Source organism: Peromyscus leucopus, chromosome 2, assembly GCF_004664715.2.
Source record: "Peromyscus leucopus breed LL Stock chromosome 2, UCI_PerLeu_2.1, whole genome shotgun sequence".
In the NCBI taxonomy this organism is placed as follows: Eukaryota; Metazoa; Chordata; class Mammalia; order Rodentia; family Cricetidae; genus Peromyscus; species Peromyscus leucopus.
The window spans coordinates 90,718,909-90,735,627 of NC_051064.1; the positions used below are offsets into that span (position 1 = coordinate 90,718,909).

The 16,719-nt window shown below is 40.4% G+C and overlaps 1 protein-coding gene across 4 annotated transcripts in view; it reads left to right on the forward strand.

Moving 5' to 3' along the window:
• Positions 1-16,719, forward strand: part of Ccdc171 (coiled-coil domain containing 171) — a 318,485-nt gene that overhangs the window by 94,674 nt on the left and 207,092 nt on the right. For 3 of the 4 annotated variants that reach the window (XM_028873279.2, XM_028873278.2, XM_037202698.1), the window contains one exon: positions 8,137-8,239. The exons of the other annotated variant lie outside the window; for it this stretch is intronic. In XM_028873279.2, the coding sequence (XP_028729112.1) occupies positions 8,137-8,239 (103 nt within the window). The remainder of the gene's footprint in view (positions 1-8,136; positions 8,240-16,719) is intronic. 4 annotated transcript variants of the gene reach the window in all.

Here is a 16,719-nt window from a genome sequence, read left to right on the forward strand (position 1 = left end):
TGCATCATACCTGCTCCTCACACATGCATACTAAACGAACAACCAAACAACCAAAAAACCTTAGATTTTTAATGAAAAAAATGTAGCTTTCAATTTTAAAACCTTGGAGTTGAACAATGATTTAATCATCTACTGAATAAAACTGTATTTCTAGTATAAGCTGCTCAGCAGTTGTGCTCATTAAACCGCCTGAAGCTCAGTACCTGCAGCAGGTCTACCAGGCAGAGCTGAGTTTTGATATTCTCTTCTGTGGAAACAGGGGAGCCTTCACTTTCAAATTGCTGTTATTATGACTTGCCTGGTGCCTTCTTCAATGAAATTTCCTTAAGTCCATCATTTCCTGAGATCTGTTTTCCTGCCACTCAGTAATATTTAGCTAGAGCTCTAGGAGAGCCCATATATTGAAAAGGGAATTCTAGTTCTCATGAGGTTTTGTGGAAAAGAATGTTTTATTCTCTGAAGAACTTATGATTGAAAAGTCATGTGAACATCTTCTATGCTTTTGAGACTTAACTTATTGCATAATAATAATGACTGCTCTCATTAGATGGAATTTTGGAGGTGCTCTTTGATTGTTATGTTTTGTGGTAAAGTTAATGTTCTTTGATATTTTTACTTCAAATGTCCTGTTGGATTTTGTAGAAGAGAATTCTCCTGATTTTGTTGAACATGTTCAAAACTTATGGATTAGTGGATATTTTATTCTAAAAATCTAATAAAAATTATTGTTTGCTATTTTCACAAAGGAAAATAGTGTTTCTACCATGAGTACTGTTTTAGCTCATGTAAATATCACTGCCTCTCTTAGTGACCTCAATATTTAACACTGTTAAGTAGTGTCTATCAAGTGTGTGTCTTTGTATATTTAGGCAATATTATACGGGCCTAGATTGATTCCTAAATTTATAAGTCAGTTAAATTTGAAAATATAACTCTTAGTTTTAGCCTTGGAAAAATAAAATGATAATAATATGTAGGGAAGAGAGAGAGGGGGAGAGAGAGAGAAAGAGAGAGAGGGAGAGAGGGAGAGAGGGAGAAAAGAGGGAGAGAGGAGGGAGGGTGAGAGAGACTGATTGATTTTGATTTATATGAAGGCCCTGTAATGACTTGTATGTGAAGTATCCCTTAAAAGTCTTGAAATATTAAAGTATTGGTCCCAAGGTAGTGGATCCAATCATTGGGAGGTAATAGAATCTTGAGAGCTCTGTCTTAATTAGCAGACCAATATGTTGATAGACTCATGATTTGATGGCATTATTGGGAACTGGTAGGAACTTTTGAAGTGAAGCCCTGTTAGAGGAAATATGTCACTAGGGTATATCCTTTGGGGACCAGGATTATATCTTGTCTTAGACCCCTCTATATATTCTGTGCTTGCCTATGGCTAAGAGGTGAGCATTCTCCTTTGACGTGTGCCGGAGACCAAGTATTCAAATATATGAGTCTGTGAAGTCATTCTCATTCCAACCACCCCACCACATGAGAGAGAACATGCAGTGTGTGTATTTCTGAGTCTGGGTCACTTTGCTTCATAGAATAGTTTCCAGAGCCGTCTATTTCCTGCCCATTTATTAATGTTTTTTTTCTAGATTCACTGTTTTTAAGTGTGTGTATATGTGTGTAGTGTTCATAGAGGCAACAGATCCCTGTGGAACTGGAAGTACAGGCAGTCGTGAGTGGAGTGTGTCCAGAGCCTGAACTCAGGTCTTCTGGAAGAATAGTATGTGTTCTAAACTTTTGTGCCATCTTCCCAACCTCCCAATTTCATTTTTCTCTACAGCTGAACGAAGTCCCTTGTGTGTATATATCTTGTTTTCAGTAACCATTTACCTGCTGGTGGACATCTAGGCTGCTCCTATTTCTTTGCTCTTGTGAAGAGTGTAGCACTAAACATGGATGTGCAAATCTCTCTGTGGTAGGTTGTAGTCCTTTGGGTGTATGCGTAGGAGAGATATGGTGGGATCGTTTGATATTTCTAGCTCTGTCTTTTCTAGAAACCTTCATACTTACTTTCATAATGGCTGTACCAGCTCACACCAATCAGCAGTAGATAAGGTTTCTTTTTGTGGTAAAGTCTTTGTCAGCCTTGTCAGTTTTCTTGATGATAGCCATTCTGATGCGGTGAGATGGAATCTCAGTCGTTTTTAAAAAATTATTTTTTCCTTGACCCTGCCACCTGTGGTGGGCGAGGCCGCTGAATCTCCCCTCACCAACGGCAGCACTCAGCAAAGTGAGCCTTGAACCAGCCTGGGCAGCACGGCAGAGCTGACCCTATTGACAGGGTGTGGGTGAACTGGTCCCGAAGCAGGAGTGTGGGAGACCTGCCCCTCCATCTGCCTTAGGGTGGGTGGTATGGGGGGGATTCACCCTCCCCTTGTCGCCTGTGGTGGGTGGGAGAACTGACCCTAAGGATGTTAAAGCAGGAGAACGGGCTTTGCGGCAAGGGGTGAAGTAGCCAGGGCAGTGCTGGAGAGCTCACCCTGGTGGTGAGTTGACCAACCCTGCAACTACCCAGGGTTATGAGTTGGCCCACCCTGTATCCACCCCATCTGTGATCTGCTGGAGCATGTGAAGGGGCCAGTCCTGCAGACCTAAAGCTGCAGGATCTCCATGACACAGGGCAACAACAGGATCTCCAAGAGGAGTCCCAGTGAGGGCCCAGAATTGATAGTGTAGCAGAAGTCAGAGGCCTCGAGCCAGACCACTGACTCTTTGCAATGAACACTTGTAAGTAAAGATATGTGGACAAAAAGAGTTTACTGTGTCACACTACAGCTTCCATGACAAGATCTTTTCTTTTTTTTTTTTTGTCTTACATTTTATTTCATTTTGAGGGGGCGTTGCAAGGGCAGAGGGTGGGTATGAAGGGATGGAAATATGAATGGGATTGAGATGCATGATGTGAACGACACAAAGAATAAATAAAGAGAAAGTTAAAAATTATTTATTTATCTATTTTTATAAGTTTTGTCTGCATATATGTCTGTGTACCACTTAATTGTGTGTCTGGTGCCCGTGGAGGCCAGAAGAGGGCATCTGATCCCCTGGGACTGGAGTCTGCAGGTGTTAAACACTTTAAAAACATTTAGTGGCCATTTGTGTTCTTCTTCTGAGAACTGTCTGTTCATGAGCCCATTTATTTTGAACTCAGAGAGATCCACCTGCCACTATCTCCAGAGTGCCGGGATTAAAGGCTTGCTCCACTTGATATTTAATTTTTTTGTGTAGGAAAGAACACATTTTGGAGACAGATTGAACTAAGTTTTAATGTCATCCCCATGTCAAAGCAGCTGTGTGACCTATGGTGATTATTCCTGTGATCTGTTTGCTCATTTGTAAAATAGCACTAACAGTTTTTATCACACGGAGATTATGATGAGTATTAAATGCAATATATGTACCGCTATAATGGAGGATAAAAATATAGTGCACACAAGAATCACATGGGGCTGGAGTGATATCAACCAAAATAGACTTTGAAATAAAAATGTTGCAATAGGTAAACAGGCATATCTTACAATGATAGGGTCAAGGTATCATGGAAAGCTAACACACACATACATACAGAGTGACATGGAAAACTAGCGTGCGCGCACACACACACACACACACACACACACACACACACACACACACACAGTGACACAGCTCCAAAATATGTGGAGCAAAGTCTGACCTGATTGAATGTGGAAACAGCGTTGTACTTTCAGTTCCCAGTACACTGCTTCCAGTAGTGAGTAGCCCAAGTAGGAATAATACCAACAAACAAAAGACTCAACAGTATTGTGAATACACTTGACCTTACAAATATCTGTGGAACCACATCCATCAGTGGTACAGCCCACTCTTCAAGTACAAATGAAACTTTTGTGCACAGGCTATAGTCTAGGCTATGTGAAAAGTCAATAAATTTAAAAGGATTAAGAATACACAGCGTGGTCTGAGGATATAGCTAGTGATAGAAAGCTTACCTAGCATGTATAAGTCCTAGGTTCAATTCCTAGTACTGCCTAAAGCAAAAAAAAAAAATAAAATAAAATAAAGGAAAAATTATATAAAGCCTCTGAATATAATAAAATTAAATTAGAAATCAATAATAGAAGACAGTATGGGGAAAATTAGCAAATATGAGAATATTAGTGAACACACTCCAAGTAGCTAGTAGGTTAAAAAGAAATCACAAAGGGATTAGAAAGTACTTTGAAAACATACCAAACTTTATAGGATGGTAGTGTGCTTAAGAGGGATGTTCAAGAAGAAATACTCTCAAATCAGGAACCTAACATCCTACTCTAGAGACTTGAAACAAACCTCAGACCAGGAGAGAAAGAAAGAAAAAAAGAGAAAAGGAAAGAAAAAGAGATTAAAAGTAGAGGAAATCCATGCCTTTAATTCAGCACTCGAGAGGCAGAGGCAGGCAGAACTCTGAGTTCAAGGCCAGCCTGGTCCACAGAGTGAGTTCCAGGACAGCCAGGACTAACTACACAGAGAGAAATACTCTCTAGAAAGACAAAAAGAAAAAAAAAAAAAAAAAAAAAAAAAGAAAGAAAAAAGAGGAACTCAACCAAAAGTTGGTTATTTGAAAATATAGCTAAATTAACAATAGTTGGATAGAGTCATCAAGGAAATGAAAGAGATCAATTATTAAACAACAGAGAAAATATAAATAAATAAAAATAATTATAAGATAATACCCTGAACATTTGTTTGCTAATGAGTTAGACAATTTAGTTAAAATAGGTAATTTTCTGGGAAGATAGAAATTACCAAAATAACTTAAAGAATGATAGAAAATCAAGTAAGATGTTTAAATTTTTAATTAGAAAAAATTCCTAAAAGGAAAAGCACAGGCTAGATTGCTTTATTGGTAAATCCTGACCATTTAAGAAGTCATACAAATTTGCTAAGAAACCATAGAGAGAACACTTCACATTTCATTCTGTGGTCCGTGATACCTGTCTGTAACAAAGCAGGCACAGGTACAGGAAAACTGCATTCAGTGTCCTTTGGATAGCTGGCAAAATTCTCAGCATAATACCAGCAAATAGAAGTCTTAGCAGGACAAAAAAAAAAAGAATTTTACTTTTTATCCTTGAAATATAAGTCCAACAAAACACTATAACTTAGGGTTTTTCCTGTGCCATGCAAAAGAGGCCAGTTGATCACATCATTTATTTATTTTAGATAATAGGTACCGTCTTGGTGCTAAGTATATATTGGTGAGGACAAAAAATAATCCTCTCTTAATGAGGCTTCTTTGAGCTATTCACATTGGAAACAGAACCACTCAAATAAAAAGAGAGTGTTATTGTGATAGGCACTGTGAAGACTGTGGTCAAGGAAGTTGACATAGTCAGGCATTTGAGGACGCTTTTCTGAAGTGGTCATTGAGCAAATCCCTGAATACGGAATCATTACTTGTCATATACAGTAACCTCTGACCCAGTTATTATGATGTTTTGGATTGAACCCAGGACCTTGAGCACACCAGGCATGTACTATACATCCCTAACCCTCAGTAGTTCCCTATTAGCTGTGGTTAGTGGTTTTAGTTATCTGAGACTGATTATAGTTCAAAAATATAAAATGGGAACTTCTAGAAATGAAGAAATCCCAAGTTTGAATAAACTCATCTGAGTGGTGTGATGATTTCTCATACTGTTATCCTGGACACAACAGGGCAACCATGCTATCTATACTAGCTGCCTGTTAATCATTAGTAGCATTCCCAGTGACCAGGTGACTCAGCCTAATATCACACTCTTGTGTTCAGGTAACCCTTAGTTCATGTGATAGTTTCCCAAAGCACAAGAGTAGTGATACTGACAATTCGGATAGGCTAAAAAAGCTTCAAACTGCAACCCTTTAAGTAAAAAATGAAGGCAGAATAAGATATTTGAGAGAAAGAGGGCCCTATTGGTATGACTTTTGTAACAGTACCTATCATTATAACTGTTCTATTTTAGTTATTATTACAAACGTCTTGCTGTGCCTGGTTTACAAATAAACCACCTCATAGGTGTGCATGTACAGAAAAATACAGTAGACATTTGGTCAGTACTGTCTGCTCTCAGGCGGCCCCTGGAGCCTTGGAACTCTTCCTTGTGGAGCAGAGGGTTTCTGGGTTCTGAGGCTGCGAGTCTGTCTGTCCTGCCTATCCTGCGTGCTCTGCATTCGTAAGCATCCTTTCACTAGTAGTGACCTCATCAGCTTTTAAATAAGCTTACGTTTCCTCACATTAAAAAACCCCAACTCCTCTTTGACCCCTCTGCTTTCCAACTGTTTTTCTTTTTCTCCCTCCCTTCTTACCACGGCAGGGATTTCCGAAGTTTTTGTTTCCATTTATTCATCTTATACTTGACCAGAAAAAAAAATCCAGCTTACCCCTTCTCCAACCTGTTTCAGTCTGGGTTACAGCTGTACTGGAGCTAAAGACGTTTCTTTAAAGTTGGTAATGAGCTCCGTGCCCAGTGGACACTTCTTAGTCCTCATTTTGCTTGGCCTTGTGTGGCATTGAACATAATTGACAATTCTCCTGGAAACATTCTTTTCATGACATTGTGCTCTCCAGTTTTCCCTTTTCTTTTGTTCTTTTTAGTTGGTAGAGAGGCTGCGGCTCCTGCAGGCTCTTTTGGGCACTTCTCCCTTTCCATCGAACGCTCTAAGGGCGAGTTTCAGACAGTGCCTGCAAATGATTCCCAGACTTACCCTGGCTTTGCAGTAGTGTGTTCAGCTGCCTCTCCATGTCCTTCACTCCATTACTCGCTCTCTGCTCATTTTCATGTATTCATGTGAGGCCTGTTACTTACCAGGCCATCCTGCTGGTGCTAGGGATGACTCTTGTCTCCTTGGTGGAATTCGAACAAGCGGTGAGTTCCTTACTCTCTCTGCTAACAGTCAGCAAGTATGCAAGCAAACAAGCAAGACAGTCATAGAACAGTCGCAGTCTAAATGGCCTTGACCTCCATTATTCCCACCAAGCACTGAAATCCACCCACTTCTGTTAGTTTGAATCCTTAGACTTAATCTTGACTCCTGCTTTTATTGGAGGAGTCTAATGAGTACCGTGTAACCTAGCGTGGTGTCCTAAGGCCTGGCTGTTCTACCTACTAAGGAGCTTTCCTACACTCTATCTAGCATTCCCCGTTCACTGCTAATGCCATCATGTGACTTCTGCGTTAGGTTTATTGGTCTTGACTGCATTTACTCTTGACTGTCTTCTGACAGCTTGCCATGTGACTGCAAGCAGGGTTTAAAAAAAATGCTCTTTCAATTTTCTGTCTCAGCTTAAAAATAGTATTTATTTATTCATTTTCTCTGTGTGGAGTATGTGTGTGTGTGCACATGCATGTATGTGTGCACACTCACCCATGCTCATGCAGGTGGAGGTCAAAGGTCAACATTGGGTGAGATCCTTTACTGCTCTCTATTTTATCTTTCGAGATGGTCTCTTAGTGAACCCGAAGCTTGCGGATTTGTCTAGACTAGCTGACCGTGAGTTCCTCGGATCCCCCTGTCTCTGCTTCTCCAGTGTTGAGGTCACGGGTGTGTGCTGTCATACCTGGCTTCTGCATGGGTTCTCGGGATCTTACTCAGGCTCTCATGCTTGTGTGGTGATGCTTTCCCCAGGAAACAATCTTTATAGCCTCTTGCTTCAGTTTTATTGTCATGAAATTCTTATCTTTTGCCATAGCATTATTTTAAGGATAGAAAGATTTGTTATATACAAAGAATTTTTTTTAAAAAATTCTTCCTGAGACAGGCTTTCTCTGTGTTAACAGCCTTGTCTGTCCTGGAACTTGGTTTGTTGTCCAAGTTGGCCTCATACTCACAGAGATTCTCCTGCCTCTGCCTCTGGAGTGCTGTGATTAAAGGCGTGTGCCTCCATAGCCCAGCTTACACAGTACTTAAGAAGTGTGAGGCACTAAGTCTTCAGTGAATTATTATCCTAGACTTTGTACAGTTGCACATTTGGCTGAGTGAAAATATGAAAAGGCAGAGTTTATTAGTAATGGATTTGAATTGGGCAATTAATAGCTTGTTGAGACTTAATGATGCTATATAAATTCACGATAAAATCTGCAGCTACTACAACATGTAACCTTATTATGTATGCTTTTCCCCCTTAATTAAAAGGCTAAGAAGCACCAGGCCTTCCTAGTAGAGACATGTGAAAATAACGTGAAAGAATTGGAATCGGTCTTGGACAGCTTTACTGTGTCAGCCCAGTGGCCATCAGGTTAGTTGAAGGTATAAGATGACAGATGCATCTGTCAATGTTCCAAAGTCACTGCAGTTTGGGAATTCTGCAGATGCCTCTTCTAGTCCCTCATCTCAACATGCTTTGATTGGATGACATGACAAGAGCGGTTCTCACAGCAGTCAGTTGGCCTAGCTGGCTGGGAAAGGGTGACGGAGTGTGGACCTGCTGTTGTCCTCTCAGAACTTGATTTACAAGTGTGGAAGTCTGTGTGGTTGGACAGACAAGGGCTCACGTGCTGTGTTCTGAATCCAACTGAGAGAAGAGTCCTTACAGTATACCTGCAAGGGGAACAGATGTTTCCATCAAACTGAGCCAAGTTCCGCGGCAACCTTCAGCAACTTAAAGGTCATACATTCAAAAGGTTATGTAGGACACAGGCCGGAGCAGTGCGCGTTCTACACTGCTGCTTTCTGAGCCGGTTCTCACATGTGCATATGCGTGCTCTGGAGATAACAGTGCCAGCTAAAATATTTTTGGTTTAGTATTAATCCACTTTAACATAATTAAGAACTAATAATATTAGGTAGAAATGCTTTTGGATCTAGCTAATAACCTCTGTTTACAATTACTTTCTTAGTTTTTTGTAGTTTTGCATCATGAGTGCTTACAGTAGCTTTAACTTGAAACTTTTACTTCCCTACCTGTTTCCTTTTGTCCCAGTTTATCTAGTTATTGTTATGATGTGAATATATTCTTTAAAAAAGGACATAGCATTAAGTTCCCATACATATGTATGTTTAAGGCAATCAGAAGTGGTTTGGGAAGGGCGTTCTTTCGGAAACGGAATTTTAGGGAAGTTTGTTGTCCTTGGCCTGTGCTTTGACTTGTGACGTGTGGGTCCCTCAGCTGGTGAGCTATTAGACATTTAGTATGTTCTGTTGCTACTTTTTCAGTCTGCTTTTATATTTCATGTTCTAGCTGTGATTTTATTAAGTTCACATATAACTTTTCATTCTTATATTTTAGTAGTGATTTAAAATAAAACGATTATGGGGGTTAGAGAGATGGTCCAGAGGCTAAGTGCCCTGGCTACTCTTCCAGAGGACCTAGAGTCAGTTCCCAGCACCCACATGGTGACTAATTGTCCATAACTCCATTTCCACACATACAGAAATAGACTTACACAATAAAATAAATCAATCTTAAAAGAATTAAAGTTGTTGTACATTGTATGCGTACAGCATATGCACACACACCACAGTGTGTCAGTGGAAGTCAGAGGACAACTTGTGAGGTTTTTACTTCTCTTTCTACCATGTGGGTCCCTGGGATAGAACTCAGATCCTTAGGTTTGGTGGCAGGTGCTTGTACTTGCTGAGCTATCTGGCTGGCCCAGTAACTACGTTCCTAAACCTGAAGTTTCTATATACATGAGTACACTATTCGTTTAGGAGATGTGCTGCCAGACGGGGACCATGTACTTGATTGATGATCTCGTATAGAGACATTGCTGTTTGAAGAGTTTGTGACGGTTAGTTGCTCTTTTGTCTTTGTGGATCCATTCTCCTCTGGTGCTTGTTTTGATTGTGCTGTGTGAGGGCTGACTTCCATCATTTGGGCACCTTTGTCTGGCTTCCTACTCAGTTTGGACAGTAGGATGGTGGGAGAAGTCAGGATAGCAGTTCTCACCTCCTCCTCTGGAGCACCCAGGAAGTAGCGGCTCCTTTCAGTGGCTGCGTCTTGACCCAGATAGCCCCTGTCTCGTGGGTGGGGCTCTCGATAGGTGGTGGTGACAGTGCGCCTTCCACTTGACCCTTTAGGCTTAGATGTAGTGTTGGTTTTCAGCTTGTCTTTATGGTCTGTCATGGTAAGTGTCATGCTTACCTCCATTTCTGTTCATAATCTCTTTGATAGATTATCTTCTGGTGAACTGCTGTGAGGGTGCATTTCCCACTGACTCGCATACCTATTTGGCATTTGTTTCATCCCTGCATCATCATTATTATTATTATTGATTCTGTTTCTGCTTATACTAGCCCAGGTTGGATTGCTGTTATTTATTTTTTTAGTTAGTCTGCTTTTTTTTTTTTTGAAACAGGTTTTCTCTTTGTAGTTTTGGCTGTCCTGGATCTCTCTCTGTAGATTAGACTGGCCTCAAACTCATAGAAATCCGCCTGCTTTTGCCTCCCAAGGTCTGTGCCACCATCGCCTGGCAGTTTTTTAAATTTAAATGTCTAACATTAAAATGGAGTAGTTGCTTATTAGATATTGAGCTGTTCTCAGTAATTGCTGTCAAATATTAAGTAATTTCATTGTTTAATGTTCTACAGAGAATATGACCCATTAAATCTATCCTATACTATTTTGAGGATATATATGTTACATCCCTAAAAACTGTGTATATCTCTCTAGGTGTACGAATCTTTGAGAGAAAGTCTATTCATATCAAAGCATCTTCTCTCACCTCGTGATGGTGGCACATTCTTAGAGCGTATAACAAATTGTAACCGGTTAGCCTGGGAAGAGTTCCCAGAGCCCCTGGTTGTCGCTGTAAGTCAGCAGTGGTTCTGCCTCCTTTCTCACCTCTGTGCACCTTTAAACCCAGTACATGCCCTGCTTCTACCTGGATTTCAGGAAAAGTAATCCGTAGTTGAGTTGTAGAGGTGAGGTTATATCATTTGTTTAAAACTTGCTCTTTCAAGTGAAATGATTGGGTTGGTGAGATGGCTCAGCAGGTAAGAAGTGCTTGCTTCAGAAGCCTGAGACCTGAGTTCAACCCCTGAAATCCACACTGGACGAAGATGCTCCCAGCCCTCCTGTGATCTCCACACATGTGCTGTGGCCTGTGCCTGTCCCCTTACATGAATAAAAAATAGAAAAATTAAAATGAAATGATTGAAAATTATTTTCATGACTTGATCTTAGTCGAGAACTGACAGTAGTTGCCCGGTGATTTCGTTTTGTGCCTGTGTATGTTAGGAAGTGTTCTGAAGTCAGTGTAACCCTGAGTTTGTCTTCAGGTAGCAAATGATCATGGTTGAGCTAGTCCAGGGATGCTCAGGAGTTTCTGTACACGTCGGATTACCTCTATTTTCTCATCAGTGTGGTGTTCCAGCTCATCCCCCAAGGTCTCCAACACCTCTCTGACTGGGCATTAATCTCTGTGCTTCCATAGTCCTTTTCAGTGTGCTTTCTTGACTGACAGGGAGATGAGTGAGAGACCCAAGCCCTAAACTTTCCCTGAAATGACGAGACAGTTTTGGGGCTCTTAATCTAAAGCCTCATAAGTCTGGTCAGTAATAATCCGTTGTATATTTGAAATTTGTGAAGAGATTCAACCTTAAGTGTCCTCACTGCCCTCCCCTGTCCACAAAATAGTCATTACACGTAATGATGGCCGTGTTAATTAACGTGATTGTGAGAGTCACTTCACAGTGTGAACATATAACAAATCATTGTATAACCTGAACTCACAGTCAGTTGTTCCTCAATAAGGCCAGAAGATAACAACAAAAACTTGTTAGAGCATGGATTTCCTTTGCTCTAAACTGCCCAGGCTTTCATTTCCCGTAGAAGTCAAAGTGCTAGCCATGACCAGCTTCATCCTTTCTTACCCACTGACCTCACTTGCTACTAATGTCCTGCTCGGGTTCGGGTCATCCAGCTTCGAGCTAGCTCGTGAACACCCCAAACATTCTCTTGCCTTAGCAGTCTTGATGATGGGCATTCTTTTAGATGGAGAGTTTTTGTTATTACTTTTGTTTTGGTGGAGTATATTTGCGTAGCTCTTTCCTACTGTTCTTAAGCCCATAGTCAAGTGTCCATTAAACCCTCCCTCTGCGTAGTGCCCTGTGTTCTGCCCCCCCACTCCTTTTCTGCTGAACTTTTTTGTGCCAGAGCTCCTATTATTGCCACATATTTCTGACACACTATTTAGTGCATTTCTTACTATATCTAAGTTGTCTCTTATTCACTAATGTATAGGGCAGTGTGTGGCACAAAGTAGTCACTCAAAAAACTAATGACTATGAATAAAAACATAAATGATTAAGAGAATGTTGAAGTCTGTTTTACTTTTGTTGTTGTTTTGAGGCAAGGTCTCACTATGTAGCCCTGGATGGCTTAGAACTTGCTATGTAGACCAGGCTGGCCTTGAACCTCACAGAAATCTGCCTGCCTTTCAAGTGCTGCGATTAAAGGTGTACACTACCATGGCTGGCTCTGTTTATCATTTTAATTTTCTGTAGTTATCAGTGTAGTTATGAAGTCTCTCTAAATTAGAGTCTCTCGGAGCCTTTGGCAAATAGTCACTGGGAAGATTTTCCCTTGAATGGAATTGCACAGTTCTTGATGCATCATAGAAATTTCTCCATGATTGCTTACTTTGTTATACAAGGAAGGTTCCCTCTGTGTAATCAAGGACATTTGTTTCTACTCTACTTCCTACATGCTATTGATACTGGACTAGTACTGCTTAAATCTTGCTTGCTTCCCCCTGGTGAGGATCAAGGGTTGGGAGAGGGTCATTTCTGCTTTGAGCCCATGCAGTCTTCTGCCTCAAATACAATGTTTCTTCTAATACAGTGTGTGCAGTGCTCTAAAGCTGGCAGAAGTTGGGATGTGACTGTTTCTTCACGAGATTTTCCTTGTGGTTCAGCCTTCAATCCTCAGTGTGGTAGGCTTTTCCTGAAGGCTTTCTTTGAGGAATACTTTGTAATACTGTAGAAATATTACTTTTTCTTCTACTTGGTGAGACTAAAGAACCCATGAAAATAATAGTCACGGGTGTGTGAGGGGAGACTAGAGACATGGCTTTGTGGTTAAGAGCACCGCTGCTCTTCCAGAGGACCTGGGTTTGATTTCTGACACCCACATGGCAGTGGATGGCAATTTGGAGAGCCAGTTCTGGGGGATCTGATGCCCTCTTGTGGCATCCACTGGCACTGCAGTCATGTGATACACACACAAACCACATTCAAATAAATAGCAACAGAGTTGGATGCTTTTAGGCATATGAATGCCACCTAGGAACTGATTGGGCAGTCTGAGGGAGTGCTTTTAGGAATCAAGAAAACAAACTGGACTTTTTATTTCTTTTTTCTTCCTTGACTTCTTTCATATAAGAATAGTTCCCAGACTTAGTGTCATTTTAGAATTTTGATTATTTTGTAAACACTGTGAGATGTGCTGTAGCCAGAGATTCCTGGGTTGCAGAGACTGAGGGTGGCTACAGGAGCAGCACTCTGGTTCCCATTCATGCTGTTTGCTGGTGTTTTTTCTCTTGCATTCTCCCACTTTCCTTGAGGATTACAAACCAAATTCTCAGTCATTCATAGTCTCATAGATTTAGTTTATGAAGTCCTATGGAGTGACTTCCCTAAGAGTACTCAGCATTCTGTAATATATCAAATCTGTGTAACTACATGAAATGTATTGTAGAAATATGTGACAACATATGTTACTAACTTTCCCAAATGCGAAGATTGTCCATACATGCCAGGATATTTTGTTTCTGACACTTTCACCTTGGTTTAAGGTCAAATATAGAAGCCATTTTTCTGGTCCCATCTCATCACAGTATGTTAGAGGTAATGACTAGTTACAGTAAAGTAAGTGTAGGGCATTCGACTCTAATGACTGCTCTTCATCTCCAGCATCTCCTACACTCTTGTCTTCTTCTCTTTGGATTTCTGTAACTTCTTTTTTAGTTACCATGTCTCACCATTTTTACTTCACAGTTGTAGTGATTTGAATAGAAATGTCCCCAGAGGCTCATGCATTTGAGAACTTGGCGGTGCTGTTTGGAGAGGTCCCGTCACCTGTAGGTGGTAGAGCTTTGCTGGAGGAAGTGCATCACTGGAGCAGGCTTTGGGGCTTTCAAGTCTAGCCCCACTTCCTGTTCTCTCTGTTTCCTGGTTGGATGAACACGTGATCAGCCAGCTTCCTGCTTACACTGTCATACTTTTATACTGCCATGCTTTCCTAGACGACTGCCATTCCTTCTCAGGTACGATGGCCTCTACCTTAAGCCAGAGTAAGCCTTTTGTCCTTACATTGCTTTTGCTACAACAGAGGAGTGACTAGTACAGTAGTTGTCCCTAAACGTCATAGGCTTTCACAGAAATGAACCTTGATTCTTGTTCATTGTAGTTTTAAAATACACTATTGTTCTCCCCTTTTTGTTCCTTTTCTGTAGATGTAGATTCTATTCAGTTACCGTGAGTCATTTTTTATTCCATCTTGATTTTTGTTAACTTTGGTTCCTTTTAACTTTTATAGAGCTTATAGTACTTAGAGTATGTATAAGTATAGTATATATACTTACATATACTAATCGAATATATACTTATGTACTATATACTTATAATATATACTTGGAGTGCTTATAGTATATAAAGGAATTATTTCCATAATTAAAAATTCTAAATATTAAGCACGACTCTGCTTATTTATGTTTTCTAAAACAATCTTGTGGTTCTTTATGATTTGTAAAACATTGTATTTAAAGTAACACTTGCCAATAAATGATCCTAGTTTTATGCATATGGAATGTATAGAAAAATTGAAGACATACAGTAGTACTGGAAACCAGATAAATATTTAGCCTACATTGTATGTATGTGTGAATAAATGAATCAGTTAACACACACACACACACACACACACACACACACACACACACACACGACTTTCATACACACTCAGACACAGAGAACAACAGAAACAGAATGAAGAGTTCAGTCAACTCCTCATTTGCATTGTCTCCTTGATGGTAGGTATTTTGTTCACCATTGTCCCTCCCGGTTTGTGAAGTGGGGATCCAAATAAGCTTCAGGGGAGGAAGATGGCTTTCTGCTGAGTGGATGCTTGTGCTGGTGAGTGATATAAAATAGCAAGTTGAGCAAGCCATGGGGAACAGACCAATAAACAGTGCTTCTCCATGGCCTCTGCTTCAGGTTCTGCCTCCAGGCTCTTGGGTTGAGTTCCTGTTCTGACTTCTCTCAGTGATGGAGAGCACCCTGGAAGTTGTAAGCTGAAATAAACCCTTTGGTCCCCAAAAGCTTTTGGTCATAGTGTTTACCCAGCAACAGAGATAAATGAGGCCGCTGCTGCTTTTGGACTCCGTTGGAATATTTTTCCACCTTTTCTTACTCTAGTCCCATCTCCAGTATCTTATCATTTTCCTCCCCCATTGATCAACTCTGTTTGAGTTTTGAGCTTCAGTCTCAGTGTGTGGTTCTGGCTGGCCTGAAACTCCATGTAGGCCAATTTGGCCTTCCACCACAGAGATCTGCTTACTTCTCCCAGGTGATGGAATTAAAGGCATGTGCCACCAAGCCTGGCTGCATTAATACTTATAACACATAAATGTAGTATCAGGTTTTCTGTGTATTAGATATACTCCTTCTTACTACTCATTTCCCCTTGATAATAAATACCAGCTTCCCTGGTACAGAAAGAACTCTCTGTTCTTTGTTTTTCTAGACTTCATGGAGACTAGGTGGCAGTATGATTAGCAATGTTAATGGGACCATTGCTGTATTTCATTCTGTAAGCATTCTTTCTTGTGAATTAAGAATTAAAGCAGCCAAGCCCACAGTCTGGGAAGGGAAACAAATTCTTCACTCTTTTTTTTTTTTTTCTAGATAGGTTTTCTGTATAGCCCTGGCTGTCCTGGAAATTGATCTGTAGACCAGGCTGGCCTCAGAGATTTGCCTGCCTCTACCTCCCGAGTGCTGGTATTAAAGGTGTGTGTCACCATCACCCAGCTGGATCCTTCGCTTCATGAAGGGTAATAGTGAGGTGAGCCACTGTCATTTCTAACATTTGATCTCAGGACTCATGGATCCTGACAGTAAGAGAAGCAACACCATATACTGGTTGCATGTTCAGAGTGTACTGCTTCCTGGAAGGTATTAACACCATACAGAAACTGCTGCCATCTGCCTGACACCATGAGTTTTCAAAACACCTTTTGACCAATTTTTTCTGTGTGTGCCAGATACTTCAGAGTTATAATAAACTCTGAGAACAGTGAATTCTATGAAAACCAACCATTTCCTCATATCTTACAGTATAAAGTGAATTCTCTGGTTTTGAAGTAATGCTGTTTGGAATACATTGTAGTGAATAAGGTGTTTTGTAAATTCTTTATATCTATCTATCTATCTATCTATCTATCTATCTATTTATCTATCTATCTTATTCTATTATTTTTTTTTTTTTTTTTTTTTTTTTTTTTTTTTTTTTTTTTTTTTTTTTTTTTTTTTTATCTATCTATCTATTATCTATCTATCATTTATCTATCATCTATCTATCTATTTTACATACTAACCACAGTTTCCCCTCCCTCCTCTCCTCCCGTTCCCTCCCGCTCCACCTCCTTTCTACCCACCCATCCACATTTTGTAAATTTATAGATAGTGATTGTAGTGGTTTGAAAGAAATGGCCCCCAAAGGGAGTGGCACTAATGAGAGGTGTGGCCTTGTTGGCGGAAGTGTGTCCCTGTGGAGGT